Source organism: Oreochromis aureus, linkage group 15 (assembly GCF_013358895.1).
Source record: "Oreochromis aureus strain Israel breed Guangdong linkage group 15, ZZ_aureus, whole genome shotgun sequence".
Lineage (NCBI taxonomy): Eukaryota > Metazoa > Chordata > Actinopteri > Cichliformes > Cichlidae > Oreochromis > Oreochromis aureus.
Window position 1 is genome coordinate 38,471,866 of NC_052956.1, and position 25,186 is coordinate 38,497,051.

At 41.3% G+C, this 25,186-nt stretch overlaps 1 protein-coding gene across 2 annotated transcripts in view; it reads right to left on the reverse strand.

The window, feature by feature from the left end:
- Window positions 1-25,186, reverse strand: part of ttll7 (tubulin tyrosine ligase-like family, member 7) — a 92,052-nt gene that overhangs the window by 45,173 nt on the left and 21,693 nt on the right. For both annotated transcript variants that reach the window (XM_039599058.1, XM_039599059.1), the window contains exons 7-9: window positions 23,545-23,761; window positions 21,697-21,861; window positions 8,307-8,465 (exon numbers count right to left, since the gene is read on the reverse strand). In XM_039599058.1, the coding sequence (XP_039454992.1) occupies window positions 8,307-8,465; window positions 21,697-21,861; window positions 23,545-23,761 (541 nt within the window). The remainder of the gene's footprint in view (window positions 1-8,306; window positions 8,466-21,696; window positions 21,862-23,544; window positions 23,762-25,186) is intronic.

A 25,186-nucleotide genomic window follows, 5' to 3' on the forward strand; every position in this document is an offset into this window, starting at 1 on the left:
CGTTAGGATCACGAGGCAGCTATTGAAAATAAAATAAAGAAGAAAAAATGGAAATATGCACCTTCCAGCGATCAACAGCTACACCCAAACTGACCTAAGAAACGTGACTGTTGTCATACGAGGAAGCTTTTTATTCTAGCTATTTCCTCAGAAACTCTATACTGAGCTGTGGCTGTCTGTAAATACGCATATAACCTTCCCTGGGCTGTCACTACCTGAATCCCTTTAACTAGTTTATGCAATAACTCCATAAATATCATAGGTGAGCTACAAAAGCCTCACAAATATGAAGTGTGTTTGTATGGACGTGCCCTTGTAAGTGTGCATGTGCGTGTTTTTTTTATTATTTTGTATACAGCAGCCATTTATCAGTACGGGGGTGATGAATGTGTTCTAGCGCCAAGAGGAAAACAGGAACAGAGAGACCCTATGCAACTCTTTCGCTCAAAAGAATGAAGTATACAATCCTCTTTGTGCCGAGGAGGACAGAGCTCCACTTCATCCTGCAGTTATCTTATCAAAGAAAGCGAAACATTACTAAAAAAAAAAATGAAAAAATAAAAAAAGAAGGTCTGTGTTCATTTCGAGCGCTCGCCAATATGACAGCCACAGTGAAAATAGTGTGGCTTTAGAGCGCCGTAGCCTATAGGTAAGAGCCAGACTGGCAGTGATCCTGGTGACGCTCGTCTCGTTACTTGTCTTCATTTCTTAGTTTGATTCGTGGTGTCAAGCTGTCACAGGAGAGACTGGCATTGCAGCGCTCGCTGGCTTTCTTTGCTCTCCCTCAGCTGTTTTGTCTCTCACCTTCTTCTTGCTGCCAGTTGCACTCCTCTTCTCCCTAGTTTCTATTTCCACTCTTTCTGTCTTACTGTCTCTCACCGTGTTTTTCTGACTGGTCACCACTGACCCTGCGCTCCCCTCCCTTCCCCGCTCCCTCCCCGTGCTAGCCCTCATTCTCCGGTCGTTACCTCTCTTCATTTTTCTCTCTCTCTCTGTGTTTCTGTGTTCTCTATTTCCTCCCTGGCAAAAGGAAGTTGAACCAGTCTGGTCCTAATGAACCCCTGCAGGCTCCCAAAACCCCCCACTCTGATTTCCTTAAGTGACTCTGGCAGGGTCTTAAAGGAGCCCTTGGTTGCTCCAAGATGCATTCAATAAAAACGTCAGATGAAAAGATTAGAAACTCCTTTTTACTCATTCTTTGATTCGGTTAAGCTTCAGCGACGCATCGCTGTAGCCAAAATATCACTTGGTCAAAAAGCATATCGGTCTTTAATTTTTTCACAGGACCCTTTATCCCCATCTGATTACTGAATTAAACATACAGAGATGAAAGGGTTATAACAAAAACAAAGACGGGAAATATAAGGCTTTTATTTTCAGCACCTTGAGTCGTGGGATTGAGATGGCTCAAGAAAAAGGAACAACAGTAACCTGCCATTGTTTATAAAGACCACTGTGAAATACAGGCTGTTGCTGGGGAGCCTCGTGAGACTTTTTTTTTTAAACCATCCATTTGGTTTGAATTTTCGGTGAACAGCAAGTCCCTCTACTGATCTTTATTTTGAGCACTAAAGTACAAACAAAACAGGGAGAAATGCAACCAGTAAATTTTACATGGCTTATTTAATTTGATAATGCCTGGTAATTTCCAAGTGGAAAATTCCATTCAGCCACTGGTTTGAACATGGATCTGTTGATGTTTGGCCCCTTGAAGCATCTCATTCAAGTAAATTTAATTCACTTTTATTGATATAGCATCAAATCATAACATAAGTCATCTCAGGGCACTTAATACATAATAAAATTGTGGCATTATAACATTATAATTGAGAACTAAGTGTGTTGCCCAAGGATAGCCAGTAAGCAAATATGAGCCAAACAGCACAATAAATGCCTAACAATGAGATTACCATTAACCCGGTCATAGGTCGTTCTGCACAACTACAGAGAATAAAGTCTCCACTCGTATTATGATAAGACGCTAACTGATGCTCCATCTCTGTCTGTTGTTATCACTTCAGTTATGAATAAAACCATTAACCTCGTGATGACGATGCGCCTCGCTCGCTGCTAAAAATGCAGCGGACGTTAAACAGTTTGTACCTGTGGCTTCTTCGCCACACAGACCCTCATAAAATAGCAACGGCACCGGATCAACAACAATCAGCTGCTTTATTTCCACAACAAATTGCTACCCCACATCGACATTTATTCTGCGTCTGGAATGCTCTCTAAAACAAGTACAAGGGCTGCTCGTGATTAATCGGTTCAGAAAAACGACCCCCTCTTATTATTCCTGGCAGAGTGTAAACAACCACTGCTTTGACAAGCCTCCCATTTTGCCCCGCACGCTCAAGGGTATCGGCACAGTTCAACCGCTGTCAGAATGGAGTGTTTGTTGCTGCACAATGGTGGAATGAGAGAGGGAGGCAGAAAGGGAGAGGGGGAAACCGAGCATGAGTAGTAGAGCGACAGCAAGACAGACAGACAGCCACCCTGTTAAGTCGCTCTCTTGTTTCAGCCGTCTTATCAATCACCGTTTTGTTCTTTTTGTGGCATTTTACGTGGTCCACTCGGATGCAGGGACACTGTAGTGGAGTCTGGTAAAGGTCCTGGAAGTGAGTGGGACACTATTTAGCTTTGCTGACCTGCCTTGCTTTTTGAAGACATGGAAAAGATGCAGGGGATACAATCCAAGGTAGTTAAATGAGGTTTAAGTGGATCTAGTAAGGCACCTACACAAAATTCAAAGTGCCAAAGAGTCTTCAAACAAAAATAAATCATAAGTCATAATCTGAAGTCCAGAGGTGACTGTCATAAACATGAAGGGAAAACATGTCTTCCCTTCAAATATGCCACAGAGCCAGCTGTACCTACTACAGTTCCCTATGTCACTCATATACGTGCGTCTTCCTTCTCAATCACACGTGCGCACACAAACACACTGACACTGGCACTGCCATACACGCCTGATGATAAATGACTAAGAGTTGGTGTATGTTTTCAACTGCCCCACATACAAAGCCCGTGCGCGCCTAATTTGATACTTATTCCATGAAATAGTCATGTTGGGGGAAAATGGATGTGGATAGAGACAGACAGTCCCATACATCATTCTAATTATTCTTTAATAAACCTCTTTTAAGCCGGGGAGTGGCTCGCAGGTCACTACTGCCACCTAGGGTTTACAAGTGGAAAGGCAACCCCTCAGAGAGTAAGGACGATATCCATGTACATTTAAACAAGAATGAATCCCACTAAGTGCCAAAGATTAATCAAAGACAAAAGGAGAATGAAAGGTGGAAGGGGGCAAAAGAGACTCAGAAAGATAATTGAGAATATCAAACTGTATGTATTCTCCTCTATCATTTACCCTAGAAAATTCAATCATGAAGGGATGAAAATTATTTGGAGAGCACAGGTAGCAAGTAAATTCCTCTTTAATCACTCTGAATACACAATAATGTTCGAGTCGGCTGTAGCAGGTGTTAGGAAACACTTCTGAAATTTCCTCAGGAAATATGTGAAAGGCAGGCTAACCTCTAAATCCATCCTCTAAAAGTACCCGGAAAACATGTCTACTCTTTACACTTCTATGAAAGGCTATAAGAACATTACATTTTTACCTCATTCTCCACAGAAGAAATGGAATTTCTACTGGAAACCTGAACAAGTGTGAGCCACTATTTATACCACCCAAGGCATTAGCAGTATTTCCTCAGATCCAACTCATTTGGTGTCTGTATGTGGTTGGAAAATAGGAAAGTGTGAAAACTATCGATGTGTTTGTCTCTGTGCATCTGTTTACAGTTGCCAATGCAGATTACTTCCCACAAACACTCCAAAGAAAAAGGAAGTCTGGATTATGTTGGCTCTGATGGGCTGGACGGACAAACCAAAACTCATCTTGAAACAATCGGAGACACAAAGCACACAAAGAGGGGCAAGTTGCAGGAAGGGGTGAGGGGAAGGGTGAAAAATCGCCACCCTTGGGGAAGCAGCCCAGCTGCAGTCTGTTGGTCTGTTTTTGTAATGGCCAGTCACACATACAAACACACAAACAGCCCGTGACAAGCAAACCCGTGCCACAGTTTGCCTAACCACGCCCGCCTCATTAGCTGCCAATCATTTTGCACGGCGGTCCTAAAAAGGGGGACAGGACATGAAGAAAGAGCACAAGAGATGGATGAGGGGATGGTACTTAAATTGTTGCCATCAATAATCAAGCTGCCTTTGTGCAACGCTATACTAATATGACACAATGACACATAAAACGCAGTGAAAGTCGCCCAACTTCTTCCTTCTCTGTTCCTGAAAAGGCCCGTGTGTGTTTCAGAAGAGTTAAACCTGCCAACCTCACTGAATAAAAGGCAAGACTACGGGCTGGAGTCGGTAAGCAGATGAGGGTAGCGTAGCACACACTACAGAGGACTATTCCCAGAGGGGCAAAGACCATTCATCCAGACACACACACGCGCGCGCGCACAGACACACACGCGGACAGGGAGTAGAAAGATTTACACAAAATCGCAGACACATCCTCGGCTGTATCTCTCACGCTGTGTGTTTAACGTCCAGCCGAACACGTGTACAGAACCAAACACTGCACACATTCACACAGCGCAAATCAAATTTAGACACGCTAACTTACATTCACTTCTACACACACACACATAAAGAGACACACCGTCACATGCTGACTGTAGCCCTAACAAGCAGGCCGACCAGCCTCTAAGCTGCCTGGAGCCCGGCACTAGAGAGACAGCTTCGCGGGGACCGGGGAGGTTTCTAATTATTCAGGCTCACTACAAACACTTGTTTCTTCTTATTTAGAGTTGACCAGCTGGAGCTTTTTTATGCTGCATGTGGGGAAACAGCTTAAAAAAATGAAGTGAGCCAGAGCCTGTAATGAGGCTGGGCCTCAGTTCACTGGTCCTTGTGCTGGGGTCCACGGATACCCATCAGGACCTCGTGAGAACGCTAAATTGCGCTCTTTGTCAGATTCTGTTTCAGGGGTGGAAGATTTAAGGCAATAGTTTTGTGTGTGTGTGTGTATATGTCTTGTCCTCTCCCATTTTTATATTTTTCTCTGTAAATTTGAAACTATTTGTCATGCCAGTTTACAGACCACGGGCCCTAAAGAGGCTGCAGGGTCGAGGGGGCATAATATTGTCCCACTGCTGCATTTCGCCAACAAGTAAATGCACTCCTTACACCTGACGCTGGATTTTTTGAAAGTTCCTTTTGACCTGTATAGTGCCATCTGATAACACCACTACGTGCTTACAGAATTCATGAGCTTGTGCCACGAGGCAATTAATGAGCTAAACAGAATACACGTGCAGTGATTTTTATTCTTCTCCTGGTTTGCTTAGTTTTTGTTTGGTTTTTTTTCTTGTTTTTTTTGCTTTTAAAAGAGAAACACTCAATGAACCGCTAAAAGCAAAAGCCTTGGCCTTGATGATAGAAACTACAGTCTAGGCAGAGCGGCATGTTTGAATGTGTGCTTGGATATGCAAGTGAGTGTGTGTGTACGCACTTGAGTGTGCGCCTGCATGAAGCAAAGATCACGGCTCAATGAAACGCCTTTCCTATACGAAACACAGATGCTGTCTGGGCTGGTTTAATGAAAGTGAATGTCTCGGGTTACGCCATTTGAGCAAGTGTGTGTATGTGTGTGTGCCTATGTAGTGCTGATGTTTTGAATGTCAATAGGAGGTAAAACTTGTGTTGAAAACTCTGCTGAATTAAGATAAGGATCGCACAAAAGCCTGTCTCTCTCCCTCGCTCTCGTTTTTAGCTTCCCATCTCCCCTTTCTCTTTCTGCTTTGAGCACAATGTGCTTTTTTTGATGGCTGGCCTTGGTTTGAGACTCATCACCCCTTGCCTTTTCTCTACTCACCGGTGTGACAAGCTACTTAGCAGGTGTCTGCTGGTCTGTGGAGTATCCCTCTTTATTCCTCTGTGTTTGTTATCAGTATATTTCCAATGATATCTCTTTGTGCTTGTGTCCACTTACAAAGAGATAGGGTACTGTATCAGAGGGGTTTTTTCCCTTTTTTTGCGGGGAGTTGCAACAAAGAGGCAAATGCATCCTCTAACACAGGAGTTTGGAGTTGCCTTATTTTGAATATCACGTTGCCCCACTGAAAAAACCCTCGTGTCTGCTTTCTGAAGGTATAATTGGAGGATGTGAAACGCGACCTTTTTTCTTCTTCCCTCTCCATCCTCCCACACGCTCTCAGAAACAGCTGACAAAAACACAAATGTAAAGAACAGGGATAATATGATCTGACAGTTTCTTGTATATGATACCATCTAGCTTTCACGTATCCAACTGGCTTTTGAGTCTACGCAGGTTGAACTTTCATTTCCTGGTTGTGAGTTTGAATGTCCGACAACCAACTCTGACATTTAAAAGAGCAAGAGAGGACAGTGTCAGAACAGCAGTCTGGGTAAAGCCCCAACGAAGCATGGCACCTGTAATTCACAGTGACACCAACAAGGAAGCCTGAGTGGTGGGAGTCCACAAATCCAGAACAAACCTGTAAGACCTAGATTGTGGTTCAGTTTAATTTTTACTGTTTCGTATCGACTCGAGGGCAGGAAGAAAACAGAAAGTTAAAACAAATGGTGAAATGGGCTGAAATAGATTCAGTTTACTACAAAATGTTGCAAAGCGATCTGCTGAAAAATTAAATTTAGACCTGAGGGCTTGCCATAGGGTACCGTTTGTGGAAACCAGCCTATGGGCCCGCCTGCTTGTTGCGTCCCTGCTGAATAGCAACGAACGTCGACGGGCTAAAAAGTGGTAATAAAGTTATTTTCAAGCTTGACAGTGTACGCAGTGAGGATTTGAGAGGGGGTCTCTTTGCTTGCAACTATCCCCTGACTAATCAGTTGAATTTTGGGAAATAAATTATTGTTGCTGTAAATGTTGCGTGAAAGAGAAGCAGGGTTGTGTGTTTGTGTGTGTGCGTGTGTGCGTGGGATGTTAATTGATGAGACTTATAGAGAGCTGCTAGTAGCACAGGGGGGATCATTACTGCTGGAGTGGAACAACTGCATTCACGGCTGTTTGCTATGTCTCATACGCACGCACGCACGCACACACACACACACACGCACACACACACACACAAAATGCTCACAAATGCTGTCACGGTGCACCAGCAGTCAAAAGGAACACCATCCTCTTGCTCTCTCTTGTACATCCTTTTGTCTTATACTACAACTGCTCAGCTACACAATAAATGTCACGTAGGGTAATAATAGCACCCTAATTCCAAGATGACAGAAAATGCCAGCGCCTGAAAATACCAACCAACTATCAAATGTCACTTTGTTTCTCCAAAATCGCAGAAAAAAAACCCTAAAAATTTTATTTTGGGTTGGCATGATGGGGGGAAAAAAAACCCAAACAATTATCCCCAAGGCATTTCCCCATCCTCGAGTCAATTTGTGGGATGGGGGTGGAGGTGCAGCCACTTTGGGTTAAAGGATTTAGGTCACACTTTAACTCACTTGCTGACATCAGAGCAGTGAGATAGAAATCCTGGAGTGGAATCTGAATTTGACTCAATCTCCTGCATGCCTGACACTCGAGAGACTGACACTTGAAGAATTACTAGTCAACCATTCTGGCCTATATTTTAAAGCCTGCAGGGGGGTATGGGGTGGGGCGTCTTATAGGCTGCTGTATATTCATGCATTTCTGTAGGCATCTATGAGTGTGCATGAATGCACGCATGCGTGTAATCAAGCATGCACGGCTGCGGTTGTGTGAGTTCCTTTCATTTTACGGGAGTGTCTCTGTGTGTTCGGAGGCGCGTAAACACGTACTTCAGATCGTGCGGGTGTTTGTGTGTGGGGACCAGAGCGTGTGGGCAAAAATCAGTGTGTGTTTATTCTTTCTGTCAGTGTGCGGTAACGTCTCCCTGTCTCCTGCTTATACCACATTACATCAGTCTGGAGCCGCTGTCACTTCAGTAGCAGCGCAGACAGGTGAGACTTTACAGAAACGTTAGAAATCACAGAAGACAGAATACAAGTGTACCTTCACTATTTGTTGAAAATGTTATTAAAAAAAGCACACACAAATATTAGCTTAGCACGACATACTAACAGTATATAGAAAAATAGTAATAGTAGTCTAGAAATTAAATATCTCAAATTATCTCGTGAAATTACGCCTCCAAAAAATATTCTAGAAAATGCAGTTTTTGAGAGAAACACACTTATCCAATTTAACCAGCTTTACACACACATGCATGCTGTACATATACTGTAAATATTCAGAATTATACCTCCAATAGCCAGGGTTTGAGTTTGCGGTCCAGGATAATGTCGAAGCCCAGGACCTCGAAGCAGACGCTGTCACTCCCCGGTGGCTGGCCAGGGCGACACATGCGGTAGGCGTGCAGCACGTGGGGCTCAGCTACTATTAATGTCTTCACCACCAGCTCCTGGCAAGACAGACACACAAAGCCAGAGAGAATCAGCCAGCTGCATTTACAAAGAGAACTCAATTGTACTTTTTTTCTTTAGTAGGTTTCGTTTATCCTAAAAAGCCATAGGCTGTGGGTTTTATAGCTGCTGATTAAAAGGTCTCCTTAATCAGGAAGTGGTGAAATTAAAAACTCTTTGCTTTAATTTCATTTTAAAACTGCAGATAAGGGATTGTACCTTTGTATTTAGGACAAGCCTGACAACGAAGCAATCGTGACAGACACACTAGAAATGCAACCTACAGACATGCTTCACAGGGGCGGGAATGAAATGTTTATTTAATCCTGAACTCGAATGTACGGTGGCCCCTAGAGACAAAACACGTACAAAATCCAAAACACATGCAAACTCCAAAACACGTACAAAATCCAAAACGCATGCAAAATCCAAAACACGTACAAAATCCAAAACACATGCAAACTCCAAAACACATGCAAACTCCAGGGGTCCGTTCTTCGTACCTCGCTAAGTAAGTTAGCCGGATTTGATTGTTGACGATTTCGCGTGATCTTGGATCGTTCGGTTCTCCGAAGCTCATCCGGGACTTGCTGTCATAGCAACAGATCCGTAAGCGTAAACCTGCTCGGGAGCAGGCTTACTTTATGTAAACAGGATTAGATCGCGGCCACTCAGGTATGTCCGCTGCATTTACACGAAAGCAACAGCGATATTTCACCACTGTTTCTCCATAAATAAATATTATCAATGTAACTAAAGATAATGCAGCATTTGATTCTTTTATTGATTGCATACAGATACATACAGGTCATTTCCTAAAAAAAGGGAAATGTACTAGTAATCATTCTATTACATGTATTTGATTATTTCAGATGTAATTCATATTTTAGAGTAGTAATAGTCAATTACTACGTGTAATCAAGATGAGAGACCACGGCTATAAAAGCGAAGGTGGATTTGGGAAGTCTGTCGCAGCCATGTCCTGTCTGTTCGTATACGCGAGCAACCCATTGCGGAAGGTGCAAGATTGATAAGGAGAGTTTCCAGAATTCAGCGTATATTGCGGGATAGACGGGACACACACACACACACACACACACACAAGGGAGTGCAGGACCACCACCTGTCTTTATTTGCTCAGCCCTTTTCTTGGTTGCTGTCATAAACAAACAAACAGATTATTTCAGGGTCTCTTTTCAAGAGACTAAAAGCAATATAAGTGATAACTATTACCATTCTGTAGAATATTCTTATATTTCACTTTTACTTGTCCCCATGTTCTAGTGGGTCCTGTTGTGGCTCTAATGTGAAAGAGGATATAATGGAATATGATATAATAAATTATTTACGAGTTTAATTTGTCAGCAACTTTCTGCCAGCCCTCTCTCCTTGCTTTTGCAGCCTTTGCGGTGTTCCCTTGCGTTTTAATTAAACTCTGAAACTCCTGATATCCCTCAATCAAGAGTTCTTGCTCTGCTGCCGTAAAATACTGAGCGCGCGCCTTCGACATCTTCGCCGACCAATCAAAGGGTTGCCGATCAATGTTTCTACTATTGATGCGTAGCCCCTTTTAAGCCACCCAGTGATCTCGCATTACTTCATCCAGCTATACTAATCGTCAACAACAGGTGTGTTCGGAGAACCGGATTAGCGAGCTCAAAGTTGGCGCGATGATTTGATCTTGGATGTGTCATTTGATCTTGGCTGTAGTAAGCGAGGTACGAAGAACGGACCCCAAAACACGTACAAAATCCAAAACACATGCAAAATCCAAAACACGTACAAAATCCAAAACACATGCAAACTCCAAAACACATGCAAACTCCAAATCACAACGGAAGTGCTCCAGGACGCTAGGGGCAGTGTTGAGCTCGATTTGCAAATGAGACGGTCTAGTCTCCGTCGAGCTGCCCAGGTTGCCTAGCAACCATGATACTAACCGCTGGAAACGTGTCATACAACTTTGTTCGACAGAAATGAAGGAGAACATATTTTGTTCATTTGTTTGTTTGTTTCTACAAGAGCTTTGTGTGATTTGATAAGTATCTGAGGCTGAGACCACAGGACTGTAAAAACATGATTTTTGGGCTTCATTTCTGTACTGAACGGTCATTTTAAGATTAGCTAGTAAATAACAATTAGCTAATGTTTTTCATGAGACTAAAGTCATATCACTTTGGTAATGTAAATATAATATGGACAATATTATAGTTATTATATTAATCATTATTAGCTATTACAGCAGTGAACATGAACTCTGTGTCAAATACTGAGCCTCAGTACAGATTCAAGTTGCAGTTATTTATATGTCCTATCACCTTAAATCTTCACTCAAAGACAAGTATCTTTGACAGTGCATATATAGGTGTATCATATATAAGAGACAAATGTTGTTCCTTCAGTATGTTGGCATTACTAAATTTGGCTCATTGCTTACATATATTTATAAAAAGAAAATGTACAAGCTGCGATAACTGTTTCTGATAGAATGAAGAGTAGACTGATATATGAAATATTCCTTTATTGGGTGAGAAAATCAGACCATGTCATAACTGCTTTAAGTCATACAGAGTAGATATCAGAGCCTTAAACAGGCTGACTTCTGCTAAATGGGTCAAACTGGGCAGAAAGTATACAAACACATAACATCCTTATAGAATATGATGTAAGACTATAGATCAACTTACCTCAGAATATATAAAGCATATAAACAATTACAGCAATATGATGCAACAAACACAGCAGTGCTACTAATCCAAAATACTCAAAGCTTCATAGAACTGAAACAAACATTTATTTTTAGCTCCATTCTGCTGCTGATACATACTTTAGGTTTCTGAATATTAAACTTGTTGCTGCCTTTCATAGTGTGTAACTTGAAGGCCCTGAGTACTTTCTCCCACACTGAAAACACTGGGATGATAACATTATTTGAACATTACCTAATAAGACTGATTCAGGACAGACAATTAGTTATTTAAAACTTTTCTAGCAGTCCTTCACAAACAGGGAACAGTCTGTCTATTCTCTCCATCTGTCAGCTGCTGCTGGCTCTTCCTCCTCTTCCTCACACACTGCTGAGTTTGTCCTGGTGGATCATCAGGGGTGCAAAGCCTCACAGATGATGTGCAGCAGTGGGTCCCTCAGTCTGTCCTCACTCTGGACACTTGCAGTCGTCACACATGGAAATCAAATGTGTGATAAGCTGCAGGATTCAAACACAAGTGTAACTTATAAATACATGTTCATACTTTTATTCCACAATCAGAGAGAAAGAAACAGAGAGAGAGTGCAGGACAGACAGACAGGTGACAGTCTCAGGTGTATACACTGCTACAAAACAGCACAAGAGAAGGAGGATTTAGTGTTTGTGTTATTACGAGTGCTAAACAAGAAGAGTTCCCACATGGTACAGTGGACACATGTGTGACTCCTGTGATTAAAGCATCTTTCTTTCAGCTTAACGACTGAACCGTCAGCTCGTTCAAACACACGTTAAAGTCCGTTTAGCTCGACAACACCGAACAGAGGCAGCAATATAACATAGCTAACATTAACAGTGCAGTGAATCCTGCTTGCGCTGTGATATTCAGGACTGCAAACCGAGCAGCATCACTGACTTTCAGCTTGTGTTTGTGGATTTATGACTGACTTTAATTATCCATAAAATCATCACATTCTCTGTAAGACTAAAGTCATCTATTGAACGGCGTATATTTTGAAGTAAAGGCTTTAAAACCAAGTTAGTACAAACATCACTAATGTCACATAACTTTCCTGACATGTGGCCAACAGTAATGTTTTAATGTTCTTCATTATTAAACATTTGCACATAAATAAGTGACATAATATTCAGTACTTACTTCTGAAAGTTTGTTCTTTGGCCGCCCCGCTTCCACTGTGTTTTTCGGCAAAATTATCCACACCGCCGCCGCGCTATGAAGTATGGGATATGTTGGGCCATGAAGGCTACACCGACCCATCCTTAAAATTCAGGGAAATGAAGGACGCATTTGACGCCCGCATTTCGAGCAGCCTTTGAATTGGGACAGCCTTCGTCACGTCGCTGTGACGTAATCGGCCTTAAAATGCGGCCTTTAAGGCTGCAGACCCTGAATTGCGATACAGCCCAAATCCGGTCATTGGTACTTCCTGGCTTGTGTAGTTACTGCCCCTAGCGTCCTGGAGCACTTCCATTGTGTTTTGGATTTTGCATGTGTTTTGGAGTTCGTACGTGTTTTGGAGTTTGCATGTGTTTTGGATTTTGTACGTGTTTTGGAGTTTGCATGTGTTTTGGATTTTGTATGTGTTTTGGATTTTGTGCGTGTTTTGGAGTTTGCATGTGTTTTGGATTTTGTACGTGTTTTGGATTTTGTACGTGTTTTGGATTTTTTTTTTTTTTAATTATATTTTTATTGAAGAAAAAGGAAAAAAAATTATCACAGTAAGGTGCATCGACACCATTCAATCAAACAAAACAAAAACAGACAAGCAAACAAAGAAACAACAACAAAAAAAGAAAAAGAAAACACCTCTTTCTTAGTCCTTTTGTTTTACAATCAAATAACACCAACAAAAAAGAAATAAATAACAATAAATAAAAATAAAATAAACTCGGTGGTTTGACAGTGTGTTACATAATGCAGCATGTTTACCTTATTTACAAAGACGACATTAGGTACCTATTATGAAGTTGAGGGCCAACCTAACATTGTACGATACATGGGAGATACACCAATTCAGGGCCGGTCTTATCTAAATTCAGGGCGGGTGGGGGACACAAAGCTAATCCATTTATTCCATATTTTGTAAAATTTGTCTTTTCGAATTTTTAAAAAGAATGTCAGTTTTTCCATTTTAAATATTTCGAAGACCACATTAAACCAATCCTCAAGTGTTGGCGGAGTTGGATTTAACCACTTTCTGGTTATTGATTTTTTGCTGGCCGCTAATAGCGCTTGTAAAAGTTTTGTATCCCCTCCCCGGACCGAGCCAGCGACCAAACCCAAGTACAAATTTACAAAATTGATGTCAAATTTTATCTTAAAAACCTCGCACAGAGTTTTGTGAATTCCCAGCCAGTAATTTTTTAAGTTGGAGCAGTCCCAAAAAAAATGATAATGATGTGCTTCTTCTGATCCACATCTTCTCCAGCATTCCGCTGTCCCATTTTTATATTTAATTTGATGAGGGGTTTTAAAAAATCTAATAATGTTCTTCCAACAGTGGTCTCTCCAAGATAAAGAACTTGTTGAGTACCAATGAAAATTACAAATCCTCTCCCAGTTCTCATTTGTTATACCCATCCCCGATTCCAATTCCCATTTAATCTTAACATTTTGAGTAGTGTCCTTCCTTGCTTGAAGAAGCACATCATATAGTTTGGAGATTGCCTTTCTCAAAGAACTATCATATGCTAATTTAACTATTTTAAAAATTTCAGACTCAACCGTATTTGGGTTTGGGATATTGCAATGCTTGTAAATAATAATCCCTCATTTGAAGAAACCTGAAGAAATCTACTTGTCTTAAGCCATTTCTTATTTGTAAAGACTGCAAACTCTGTAGTGTCCCTTTATGTGTGAAGGAATGGAATGTTGTTAGTCCACTCTCTATCCAGGACTGGAATCTGTTATCACTTTCATTTGGTTTAAAATCTGTGTCATAAGCACACCATCTAAATACTTTTAGTATTTGTTCACTACCACATATTTTAATCACTTTATTCCATATTTTTAGAGTGTGACTTATCCATGTTCCTTTATCTTCTAAACAGTCTGCCAATTTTTTATCCGCAATTGAGGCTTGTAGTTGAAATTTAGGGGTTCTATTAAATTCTATGGATTTCCACTTAGCTGTCAAATTAGGGTTACACCATTGCAGCAGGGGGATAACCTGAGATGCGTAATAGTAGTATTGTAAACATGGGAGCATTGCCCCCCCTTTTGCCTTGCTTAACTGTAACGATCTAAATTTAATTCTTGGTTTTTTCCCATGCCAAATAAAACACGCAATCCATTTGTCCCATTCCCCGAACTGTGTTTGACTTACTTCAACCGGCAAAGTTCTAAATAAATAGAGGAGTCTTGGGAGTACGTTCATTTTCACTGCTAATATCCTTGAATTTAAATTTAAGAAAGGCACCAGATTCCACCTATCTAAATCAAATTTTATGGCCTGTGACAAGGGACCATAATTTACTTGTGATAGAGAGTTATTCCTAAGTATTTAAGTGTTTCAGCTTCCCAATTTATATTATAATTATCTCGTAGAGTTTTAGATGCTGTATAATTTAGTCTCATTACCTGTGTTTTGTTTAGGTTTAATTTATAACCAGACAATTCTCCAAAGATAGATAGAGAAGACATCAACTCCTCAAATGATTCTTCAGGTTCCCTCAGAAAGACCAAGACATCATCTGCAAACATTGCAACTTTTTGTTCTTCACCAGGAGCTACAATACCTTTAATTTTGGTATTGTTTCTTATAAACTGACCAAGAGGCTCAATATAAAGTGCAAATAAAAGTGGTGAGATTGGACAACCCTGCCTGGTCCCTCTTTCTAGAGTAAAAGATTCAGATAAATCTCCATTGACTTTCACACGAGCCCTTGGTTTATCGTAAAGGGATTGTATTATTAAGATGAATTTATTATGGAAACCGAAAGTCTTCAGTACCTTATAAAGAAAAAGCCATCTGACTGAGTCAAAGGCTTTCTCAGCGTCCAGTCCCACCAACACTGCCTGGACCCTATCTCTATTTATTTGTTCCATAACATGTAGGGAACGCCTTATGTTGTCCACTGTTTGCCTTTGTTGAATGAAACCACACTGGTCCAGGTCTATAATGTCAGGTAAAATTTTTTCTAATCTCCGTGCCAGAATTGCTGTAAATAGTTTATAATCCAAATTTAATACACTAATCGGACGATAACTGCTACATTCTGTCCTATCTTTACCCTCTTTGGGAATGATGGAAATAACTGCTTCCTTCCATGAAGGGGGTAATTTACCCTTTTGCATAATTGAATTGAATGTTTTCAATAAAATAGGGAGCAAGTCCTCTTTAAGGTTTTTATACCACTCTGCAGTGTACCCATCCGAACCCGGACTCTTGCCTACTTTTAATTTGGATATTGCCAGGTGAAGTTCTTTGGTTGTTATTGGTTGGAGTAAACTTTCATTTTGGAGATTTGTTAAAGTTGGTAATTTTAATTTGTTCAAAAAATTATCAATTTTTATTTCATCCGTTGTTTGTGGTTGGGTATACAGTTCTTTATAGAACAACTCAAAGCTCTCTTGAATTTTCTCTAATTGATTTTCAATTATCTTTGTTTGTGGGTTTTTTATTTTAAGCATTGTACTTTCCAGTCTCTGTTTACGCAGTTTATAAGCTAAGACTTTAGAGGGTTTGCTTCCTATCTCATAATATTTCTGCTTTAAAAAAATAATTTTCTTTTGAGTTTCCTGCGTATAAATTTCATCGATTTCAACCTGTATTTTTTAAAATTCTTTTTTTATCTCAAAATTACCTTTGTATCCATCTTCCCGTTGTAGTTGTTTTAACTTTACCTGAAGGTTAACTAATTTTTGCATCTTTATCCTTTTCAGATGGGAGGTCATTGAAATTATTTTTCCTCTCATTACTGCCTTTAGGGTGTCCCATAATATGATTTGCGACACTTCCCCCGTATCGTTTAATTCAAGAAAATCTTTTATTTCTTCTCTTAGCTTTTGTTTTAATATGGGATCGTTTAATATAGTTGAATTCAATTTCCACAGCACCTTCCTGGCTTTCTTCTCTAAACTCAAAGACAATGAAATGGGGCTATGATCTGAAAGATCTATCGTTTTAATTTTACATTCCTTTACTCTAGTACAATCACTACTGAACATAAAGAAGTAATCCATTCTAGAATAAGTCCTATGGGGACAGGAGTAGTGGGTATAGTCCCTACTTTTAGGATGTAACTCTCTCCAAACATCAATTATCCCCAATTCCTCCATGAATTGATTAAATTTTTTTGTAAGAGCATTTGAGCTAATAGATGCTCCAGACACATCTAGTTTAGGGTTCAATCTAATATTGAAATCACCTCCACAGATTACCAGACCTTGTGAATTCACCATTAAATCAAATATTTGTTTGTATATTGTCCAGTTACTTCCCGGAGGAATATACACATTCATAAACGTCATTTCCTAACCTTCAATTTTACCCGTAATTTTTACAAACCTTCCCTCCCCATCCTGTAGTTCTGATATATGTTCATAATTAATTGCATTTGAAATAAGTATAGCAACTCCTCTCCTATGTCCTCCCTTGTATGAAGACGAAAATACGTTTTTAAAACCTTCTCTTCTCAATTTATCATGTTCTGATTGACTCAGGTGGGTCTCCTGGAGGAAAGCCACCTGTGCCTTTTGTTTTGGATTTTGTACGTGTTTTGGAGTTTGCATGTGTTTTGGATTTTGTACGTGTTTTGGAGTTTGCATGTGTTTTGGAGTTTGCATGTGTTTTGGATTTTGTACGTGTTTTGGAGTTTGCATGTGTTTGCATGTGTTTTGGAGTTTGTATGTGTTTTGGAGTTTGTAAGTGTTTTGGATTTTGCATGTGTTTTGGAGTTTGTACGTGTTTTGGATTTTGTACGTGTTTTGGAGTTTGCATGTGTTTTGGAGTTTTTAAGTGTTTTGGATTTTGTAAGTGTTTTGGATTTTGTACGTGTTTTGGAGTTTGCATGTGTTTTGGATTTTGTACGTGTTTTGGAGTTTGCATGTGTTTTGGAGTTTGCATGTGTTTTGGAGTTTGTATGTGTTTTGGATTTTGCATGTGTTTTGGAGTTTGTACGTGTTTTGGATTTTGCATGTGTTTTGGAGTTTGCATGTGTTTTGGATTTTGCATGTGTTTTGGAGTTTGTACGTGTTTTGGAGTTTGCATGTGTTTTGGAGTTTGTAAGTGTTTTGGATTTTGCATGTGTTTTGGATTTTGCATGTGTTTTGGATTTTGCATGTGTTTTGGAGTTTGTACATGTTTTGGATTTTGCATGTGTTTTGGAGTTTGTAAGTGTTTTGGATTTTGCATGTGTTTTGGATTTTGTACGTGTTTTGGATTTTGCATGTGTTTTGGAGGTTGTAAGTGTTTTGGATTTTGCATGTGTTTTGGAGTTTGTGCGTGCTTTGTCTCTAGGGGCCACCGTACGAATGCGTTATAAAGACAGTCTGTCGGTTTAAAAGCTAAAGCCTTTTGAATTGCTCTCACACAGAGACTTTCACCAAAGTTGGTGGTGGTCCATCTCCATTGCTTGTGGTGCCCAACCTGTGCGCATGTTTGTGCTTGCACCTATCTGTGCTGGCTGCTACCAGCCTGCCTACTCCCAGCGTGCAACTGGGGTAAACATGCTCAGTCTGACACACACACACACACGCACACAAACACGTTGCACATAGCTTACCCTCACCAGTCAAGCCCCTCACAGTGCTGCTGGCCTGCAGTTTGCCCAGTCCAGTCTGACTGCTGGGTGCAGGAGAGGTGTACGGTGGTCTGGCGCTGGCCTGATAAGGCTGCACCCCCCCCCTCCCTTTTCTATCTGTCTGTCGCTCACACACCTCCAACCATATGACAATCCATCCACCCGTCTGACCCCACAGGCTGCCCAGCACAAACACCTGGTCCCACTACCTCTGTTTATGCCCAGAGTCCCCAGCAGTGGCTGGTGTATGCGTACGCGTGTGTGTCCTTTGTCCCTGCCCACATCACCTCCCTCCTTATCCTGAGCCCCCAGCACTGGCCACTGCCTCCACCTTATGTGTGTGGATGCGGCCTGTATCTTGTTAGCTTTGAGCTAGAATGGTTTAACCTGCTCCTTTTTTAAATCATTTTATTTATTTATGTTTTTGTAATCTTTATATTTACCCAAATACTGATTAAATACACAAGTTATTTTTTGTCATGCTTCGGTTTCTACGGCTTCCTTTGTTAAATTTACATAACAGTATCACTTTATTAAACAAGGTACATTAAAAATAAAACAAAAACAAAAAGAAAAATTCTAAAATGCAATAAAGGAAAATACTGAGTATATGGAGAATAAATACTGCATTATTCTGTCAGTGATGTATTATTCTGTCAAGGAAACTAATGCATAAAAATTTGGGAATTTTTGCATATGAACAAACGTATCTTTAGATGTTGGAAAAAGTCTAAAATGCTGTTTCAGATTTTTTAGTTTTTATTTATTTATTATTTTTGCCTCAGTGTGTGTGTGTGTGTGTGTGTGTGTGTGTGTGCAAATATAAAAATATAAAATCCATGACTAGCTCATTTGTGGTCAGATGCTGTTTTCAAAATGACCCCTGTGGTGGACCACCAGGTGGTGACCCCTGGGGCGAACATGCTAAGGAAGCCAGCTCCTGCCGTGAAGCGTCGGCGGTTGCTGGACTTCCACCTCGGCCTACACCTGCGTTTGCTGCTAGCTTGCGACTATAGAGCGCCTGGGCATTGTGCAGCGTTCGAATAGTCCCTGGGCTTTGCCATTACACATGGTGCCCAAATCTGACAGTCGGTGACGTCCTTGTGAGGATTTTCGCCGTCTAAATGACGTCACGGAAAACAATCGTTATCGAATTTCCCACATCCAGGATTTTTCCACACAAAAACTTGATTCTGTTCATCTGGAACGCAGCGTTTTCAGTGGGAGAAACGTTTCGTCGCTCATCCAAGTGACTTCTGAAGAAGTACGTGAAAAGGGAAAGACCATCTCTGAATCGAGGAGGGGGCTTAGGGTACATCGTTCACCATCTTACAATGTTGTGATTGCAGCCATAATGGGACTCATGGCCATTGATCAGTGAGCTTCGATCAGTGGTTGTTGATCAATGGTCATGATTTGCATATTAATGATCAAGAAACTTACGTCACAGCCACTGATCATGTGACGTTTCCATCAGCCGCCCACGCCCGGTAGTTCCCGTTTAATGGTGATGTGTTTTTTAAGGGACCCCTTGAGCCGTTCCTCATCCCCGGCAAACGTTTTGATCGTGCGCATTTTGATCTGATGGGTCCCCTACCGCAGTCGCAAGGTTTCAAGCACCTTTTGACCATAGTTGACTGAACCACCTGGTGGCCAGAGGTGGTCCCCCTGGCGTCCATGACCGTGGCGGTGGTGGCCAGGGCATTTTTGTCAACTTGGGTTTCGCATTTCGGTCCCCCTGCTGACATTATCTCTGACAGAGGCCCCAGTTCGGTTCGGAGCTTTGGGCTGCCATGGCTGACGGCCTGTGGGTCAGGATCCACTGCACCACCGCATACAACGTTCAAGCTAATTGGATGTGTGAGCGGTTTCACAGGTCGCTTAAGGCTGCGCTCCGTGCTTCTCTAACAGATGGCACTGGGTTGACTGCCTCCTGTGTTTTTTGCTGGGGCTGCGGTTAAAGAGGATCTTGGTGCTTCCCTGGCTGAACTGGTTCTTGGTCAGCCCCTCCGTGTTCCCAGGGAATTCTTGCCTGAGAGACCCGACCCCCCACTCCTTCAAGTGGATTTGCCTCACGTTCCTAGTCCGGTGCACCATTGCCTGCCTGACACCTTTGACCCAAAGACTTTAGAAACTTCTAAGTTTGTTTTTGTCAGGCACGATGCTCACAGGACACCACTGCGTCTGCTGTATGACAGCCTGTTCAGGGTCCTCGAATCAGGTCAGAAGCATTTTGTTTTAGACTTTGGGGGTTGGAGGGAGACTGTATGTGTTGATAGAGTTAAACCTGCAAACCTGCACATGTTCTTGAGAACAAAATTCACATTTAAAAAAAATATTATATAAAATATATCAAATATATATATACACGATATTCTTAACCCGCACAGACAAATCTTTTGGCAAACACTCTCTGACTGCCTGACCGTGACCACTGGCAGAAAGAGTCGGGGCAGCCTGCTTAGGTCTACATGGTAACAAAATGTAAAAGGAGAGATGAAAAGAGAAGAAGAGGGGAGAGGGCGCAGAGAGCATAAATACGGAGTTGAAACAAAGCACAGTGTGTGAGTGCAAATGTACAGCACTAACACCAAAGTGGTGCAACTTCTGAAGAAAGCGCAGAGAAAAAAAAGAAATGAAAAGAAAAAACAACGCAGAGAGCAAGACGAGAGGTGGACGTTGTGGCTGAGTCAGGAGGTGACACGCAGTGTTACTAAAGGACAACAAAACAGGAAGAAAACAACAACCACAAAAACAAGAAAACTAAGTAAAATACAGAAAAGGAAATGTTAGTTCCTTCACCAAATGGAGCACATGGACAGATCACACAATGTGGATATGAGACGGGAATAAAGAGAGGAGAAAAGGAAATGTTATCTAAACAACAAATTTTCCCAGCAGGTAATGCGCAGGCCACATGAACACGAAGAAACATTAAAAAAAAAAAAAAGAGAGGCAGTAAGGAGAAGAGATAAAAGCTTTCCTCGAGTACAGAATAATAACCAAAGGGATTTCACTTTGGTTTTGAGTGGTGGTAGCATGAGAGCAGGCCGTAAAGCAGGGAACAAGTACTGAGGGACCACACAACTCAAATGATTATGGACAGCAGGACAAAGACTCAAGGTCAAGAATAAAAGAGAAAATAATACTGAATACTGAGCGCATGAAGAGAACCTATAAAAAAAAAAAATGGGTCAAACAGAAAGGAGTAAGTAAAAGAGTAGAAACAGAAAGATAAAAAAGGCACATGACCGGCATGGATGGATGTACAAATTTAAAAAAAGAAGAAAAAAAAGATAAAAAGAAAAATCAATCAGGCACAGAAGGTGAAGGAATTTTACAAACAGACAATGATGAAAGAAAATGAACAAGGTTAAAGTGTTTGGATGAGCAGGGAGCAATGCCAAATCGGGAGAGCTCACCCTCCAGGAATGATGTTTCCACTGAGCTCTTCCTGGAGTTAAACAAGCTCACAGAATCACTGTCATAACAAATCACATCAAGCCGTAGCTCGTCCACTTGTGCATTGCGTGCAACGGGTGTTGTTAGCTGGAGCAGCTTGTGTGTGTATACACACACATATATATGTGACAGTCTGTGTACAGAGGATGAAGTCATTCACTGTTTGCATTTGTGGAGTGTTTTGTTATCATACTCTGCATCCTTGCTTTTGCGGAAGTGCACGTCGCATCGCAGGTGCAGCGTATCTGAGTGTAACTGTATCTGTGTTTGCACGTGTTTTGGGTGAACTGCCCACGTACAGAGACGTCGCCCCAGAATTTGGCCACATCATAGTCATTGGTGCGGAGGAACTCGGTGAACCAGCTGATGGACCTCTTGCTGCCTTTGTCCACCGTCTCATCTCGCTCAAAGTTCTCGTTGTGTTTGTTGACCGAGTAGTTGGTCAGATGCATGTAGAGCTGGCTCTGCGGAGAGGAAAAGGAACAATAAGAGGCTTTATGCATTACACGTGTCTCTTTTACATAAGTAGCCTGATATAAATAAATATGCTCAAAACAAGCTTTGCCCTTTTCATTTATATTGAAGAATGCAGTATATCTGATGATAATTTGACTAAATGTGACTGCTGGATCCAGCGTTTGGAGTGAATAACAATAGAACTTCTTTTTACAAGCTCTAACAACCTGTTCAGGGTGTTTGTGATTTTATACTACAGAGCACCAGCCCACAATGTGATGCAAAACATTTTCTCTAAAAGTAAAGTAGGTACATAAGACTGAAGAAAAAATATTGCATGCTAGTCCCTTGACAACTTGAGATGGTGGAATGAGTGTTATAGTAAAAGAAATAAAGAATATATCTCTGTGTAAACCGGGAGATTATCAGTGATGTATTTCAAAACGCTCCTTGGGTGATTTCCACTTTTTCTCATGAGAATAAGTGGAAATCAAGTCAATCAACTCAATCTTACAATCACAGACCTGCAAAATCTTAAGTATAAAAATCAGAGTTATAGTGGCCATGGTTAAAATGTTTTATTGGATGGTTGTCTCTAACTTTTTGTATCCTCTCTTTAAACACCATCCCTTACACTTGAAGACAATACATCCTTGTCCTTAGCCTACAAGGTAATAACCGCTGTGACCGCAGGCCACTCCAGCACCTGATGGCTGTCTGGAAGCCACTCTGTGGGATTAAACATCCATCTCCATGGCATGACTCACTCCATCATATGTCACAGACTAACACAACGCACGCTTCATGTCATGGGAGAGGTCCTGCGTGTCTATGCGTAACGCGTGTGTGCGTGCATGCTCATATTTTAGATAAGTACCGTGCTTGATAGGAAGCGGTGATACAGGCATTACTCATGTAAATCTATTTACACACATTATGAGGCTGCGCCTTTCTTATGAGGACAAAAAGCAAGCACCCATAACGTAAATCATTAAATTTAAGGTGAAGACAAATTTTAAAGACAGGGTAAGGTTAGGTTAAGGCCAGGGCAGCAGTTAGGGCTAGGCAAATAGCAGTAATGGTTAAGATTAGAGCAAACCTACAGGAAATGAGTGTAAGCCACCATAATGTCCTCTGAACTCACTGATACACGAGTGCATGTCTGCGTGTGTGCACGTGTGTGTATGTGCGTGTGTATCCCATCATCAGCAACAGACTGTGCTTCAGCAGGTGCAGAACCTCAAGGCAAATATGAGCGGCTTGATATTACAGGAGACATCTGGCATGTGGGCATTTGTGTGCATACAGTATGTCTGCACATTTTGCGTCTGTGTGCATGTGTGTATATGTGAACAATATCAGTTATATGGTTATTGCCAATTGTGGACTATTTATATGTGTGCATGCATGTTCTTATGTAAAGATAACACTGTTTGCAACCTTTGTTTCATTTGTTTTTAATCTGATTGTGCTGAGTTGCACGAGGCTATGGCTGCAGGTCATGGAAGTGCATAATAAATGAAATGTTAGTAGTGCATTACTGAATTTATAACACGCTGAGCACTATATATGTATTTTTTTTCAGTAATATAAATTCACCACAGTGCCATCTACTTTTATCAAACTCAAGAAAAAAGGCACAGGTGTGTGTGAATACCTGCATAATAGTAGCTTCATTATTTGTCACTCACCAGGTTGGCTTCGCTGGGTGCATGGTACTTCTCTGTGCCCATACGCACGAGGCCGTCGTTGTAAAGGAAAATGCGGAGAGGGTCGCAGGAAGTGACGAGGATGTAGATCCGCAGGTCAAACTTGTAGCCCTCCATCAGGAAGGGCTTGTCTAGGTACTCCTGAACGATAAAGTGCTCCTGCGCTGGCAGCTTCTCACAGTTACGGATAAGTGAGATCCTGGATCGAGAGAAACTTTATTAATCCTCGGGGGGGAAATTATGGTGTCGTCAGCAGCATAATAAAATATGGCATAGTAAAGACAAAAAAGATAATTAAAAAAATGATAGATGGGAGCACAGCAGAGACCGTGAACATGACTGATGACATTGGCACTGTCTTATATACATGTTGAAGGGAAAAAAAAGGAGGGGGGCAAACAAGATACAGATTTTATGTGTCTCAACACAATATTTCATTTCAAAGTCATCTGGAAAAGTTGGAGATATATTTCTGGCTTGCCGCAGATGCCAATACTAGCGGTACTTTCAAGAATAGCTTTAGCCTACTAATCAATAGATGTAGTTGGAAGGAGAAGATAACAGTATGTCCTTACTGAGCACAAAATGATTAGAAATACTTTTATAATAAAGGCATTTAGCATTAAAAGCCGAGAGGGTCAGAGTCATGCCCTGATGGTATTCAGTGAGCCTCCACAGCCCCAGAACCTTCAGGGAAAATATGTAAAAATGAGTGCAATCCAGTCTAGTTTGAACAGGACGAGCTGTCTGGCACTACGACGCATTCGACCATCCAAAAATGGTGTTACTCTATTCATTACCTTGCCATCTAAATAGAACGGTTTGAGAAATGATTGTGCACGAAACAGACAGGTACAGCGCAAATAATGGTTTGTCTGGGCCATAGCCGGTCAGCATCTGGAGATTATTGTGATTTTCTGTAGCCAAACTCCATTCTGTCTAAATGGCACAGTGCATCACATGTTCTAATAGGGTCATTTAGCTGTGCGCAGGTTAATAGCAGCAGACAGTGCGCTCCGTTTTAACCTCCACTCTAATTCATTTGCTTTGGTCTCATGTCACTGGCACTCAGTTCTTATAAAGAGCAGACCGTTGCCGGCTGGACTTAAGATGTGTTTTATTAGTTTGTGTACGTCCATGTGGTTGTATGTGTGAGGGGGGCGACATTCGCAAAAGTGTGCGTCTGTCTGAATGCGTGTGGTGTACATACGTGTGCAGTGCGGGTGAGGGGTCATTTTTAAACAATCTTCCACTATGCGCACACAAAACGACTGACCTATATCACCATCACTCATAGTTAAGGCAGACTTGGGCTAACCTGATTACGTGCACAGCCAGGAAGGCTCCATTATACGCAAGCGAGCAGGAACACTGCACACATAAACGCAACGCAGGGCTGAAATGTGAAGAACTGATTGCTCCAAAACAAACACACAAAAAAAAGTAATTTAAGGTATTCAAGAGTGGTGGTAGAAAACTAGCAGAGGTCAGAATTTATTAGGCCCTAGGTAATCAGGATATATTCTTATTTAGTTTAAGAATTTAGCTGCTCAGTCAACTTCATCAACTCCTAGCTTACCAGAACACCGCACTGTTGTTGATAAGCCTCAAAGGGGACGGGGGG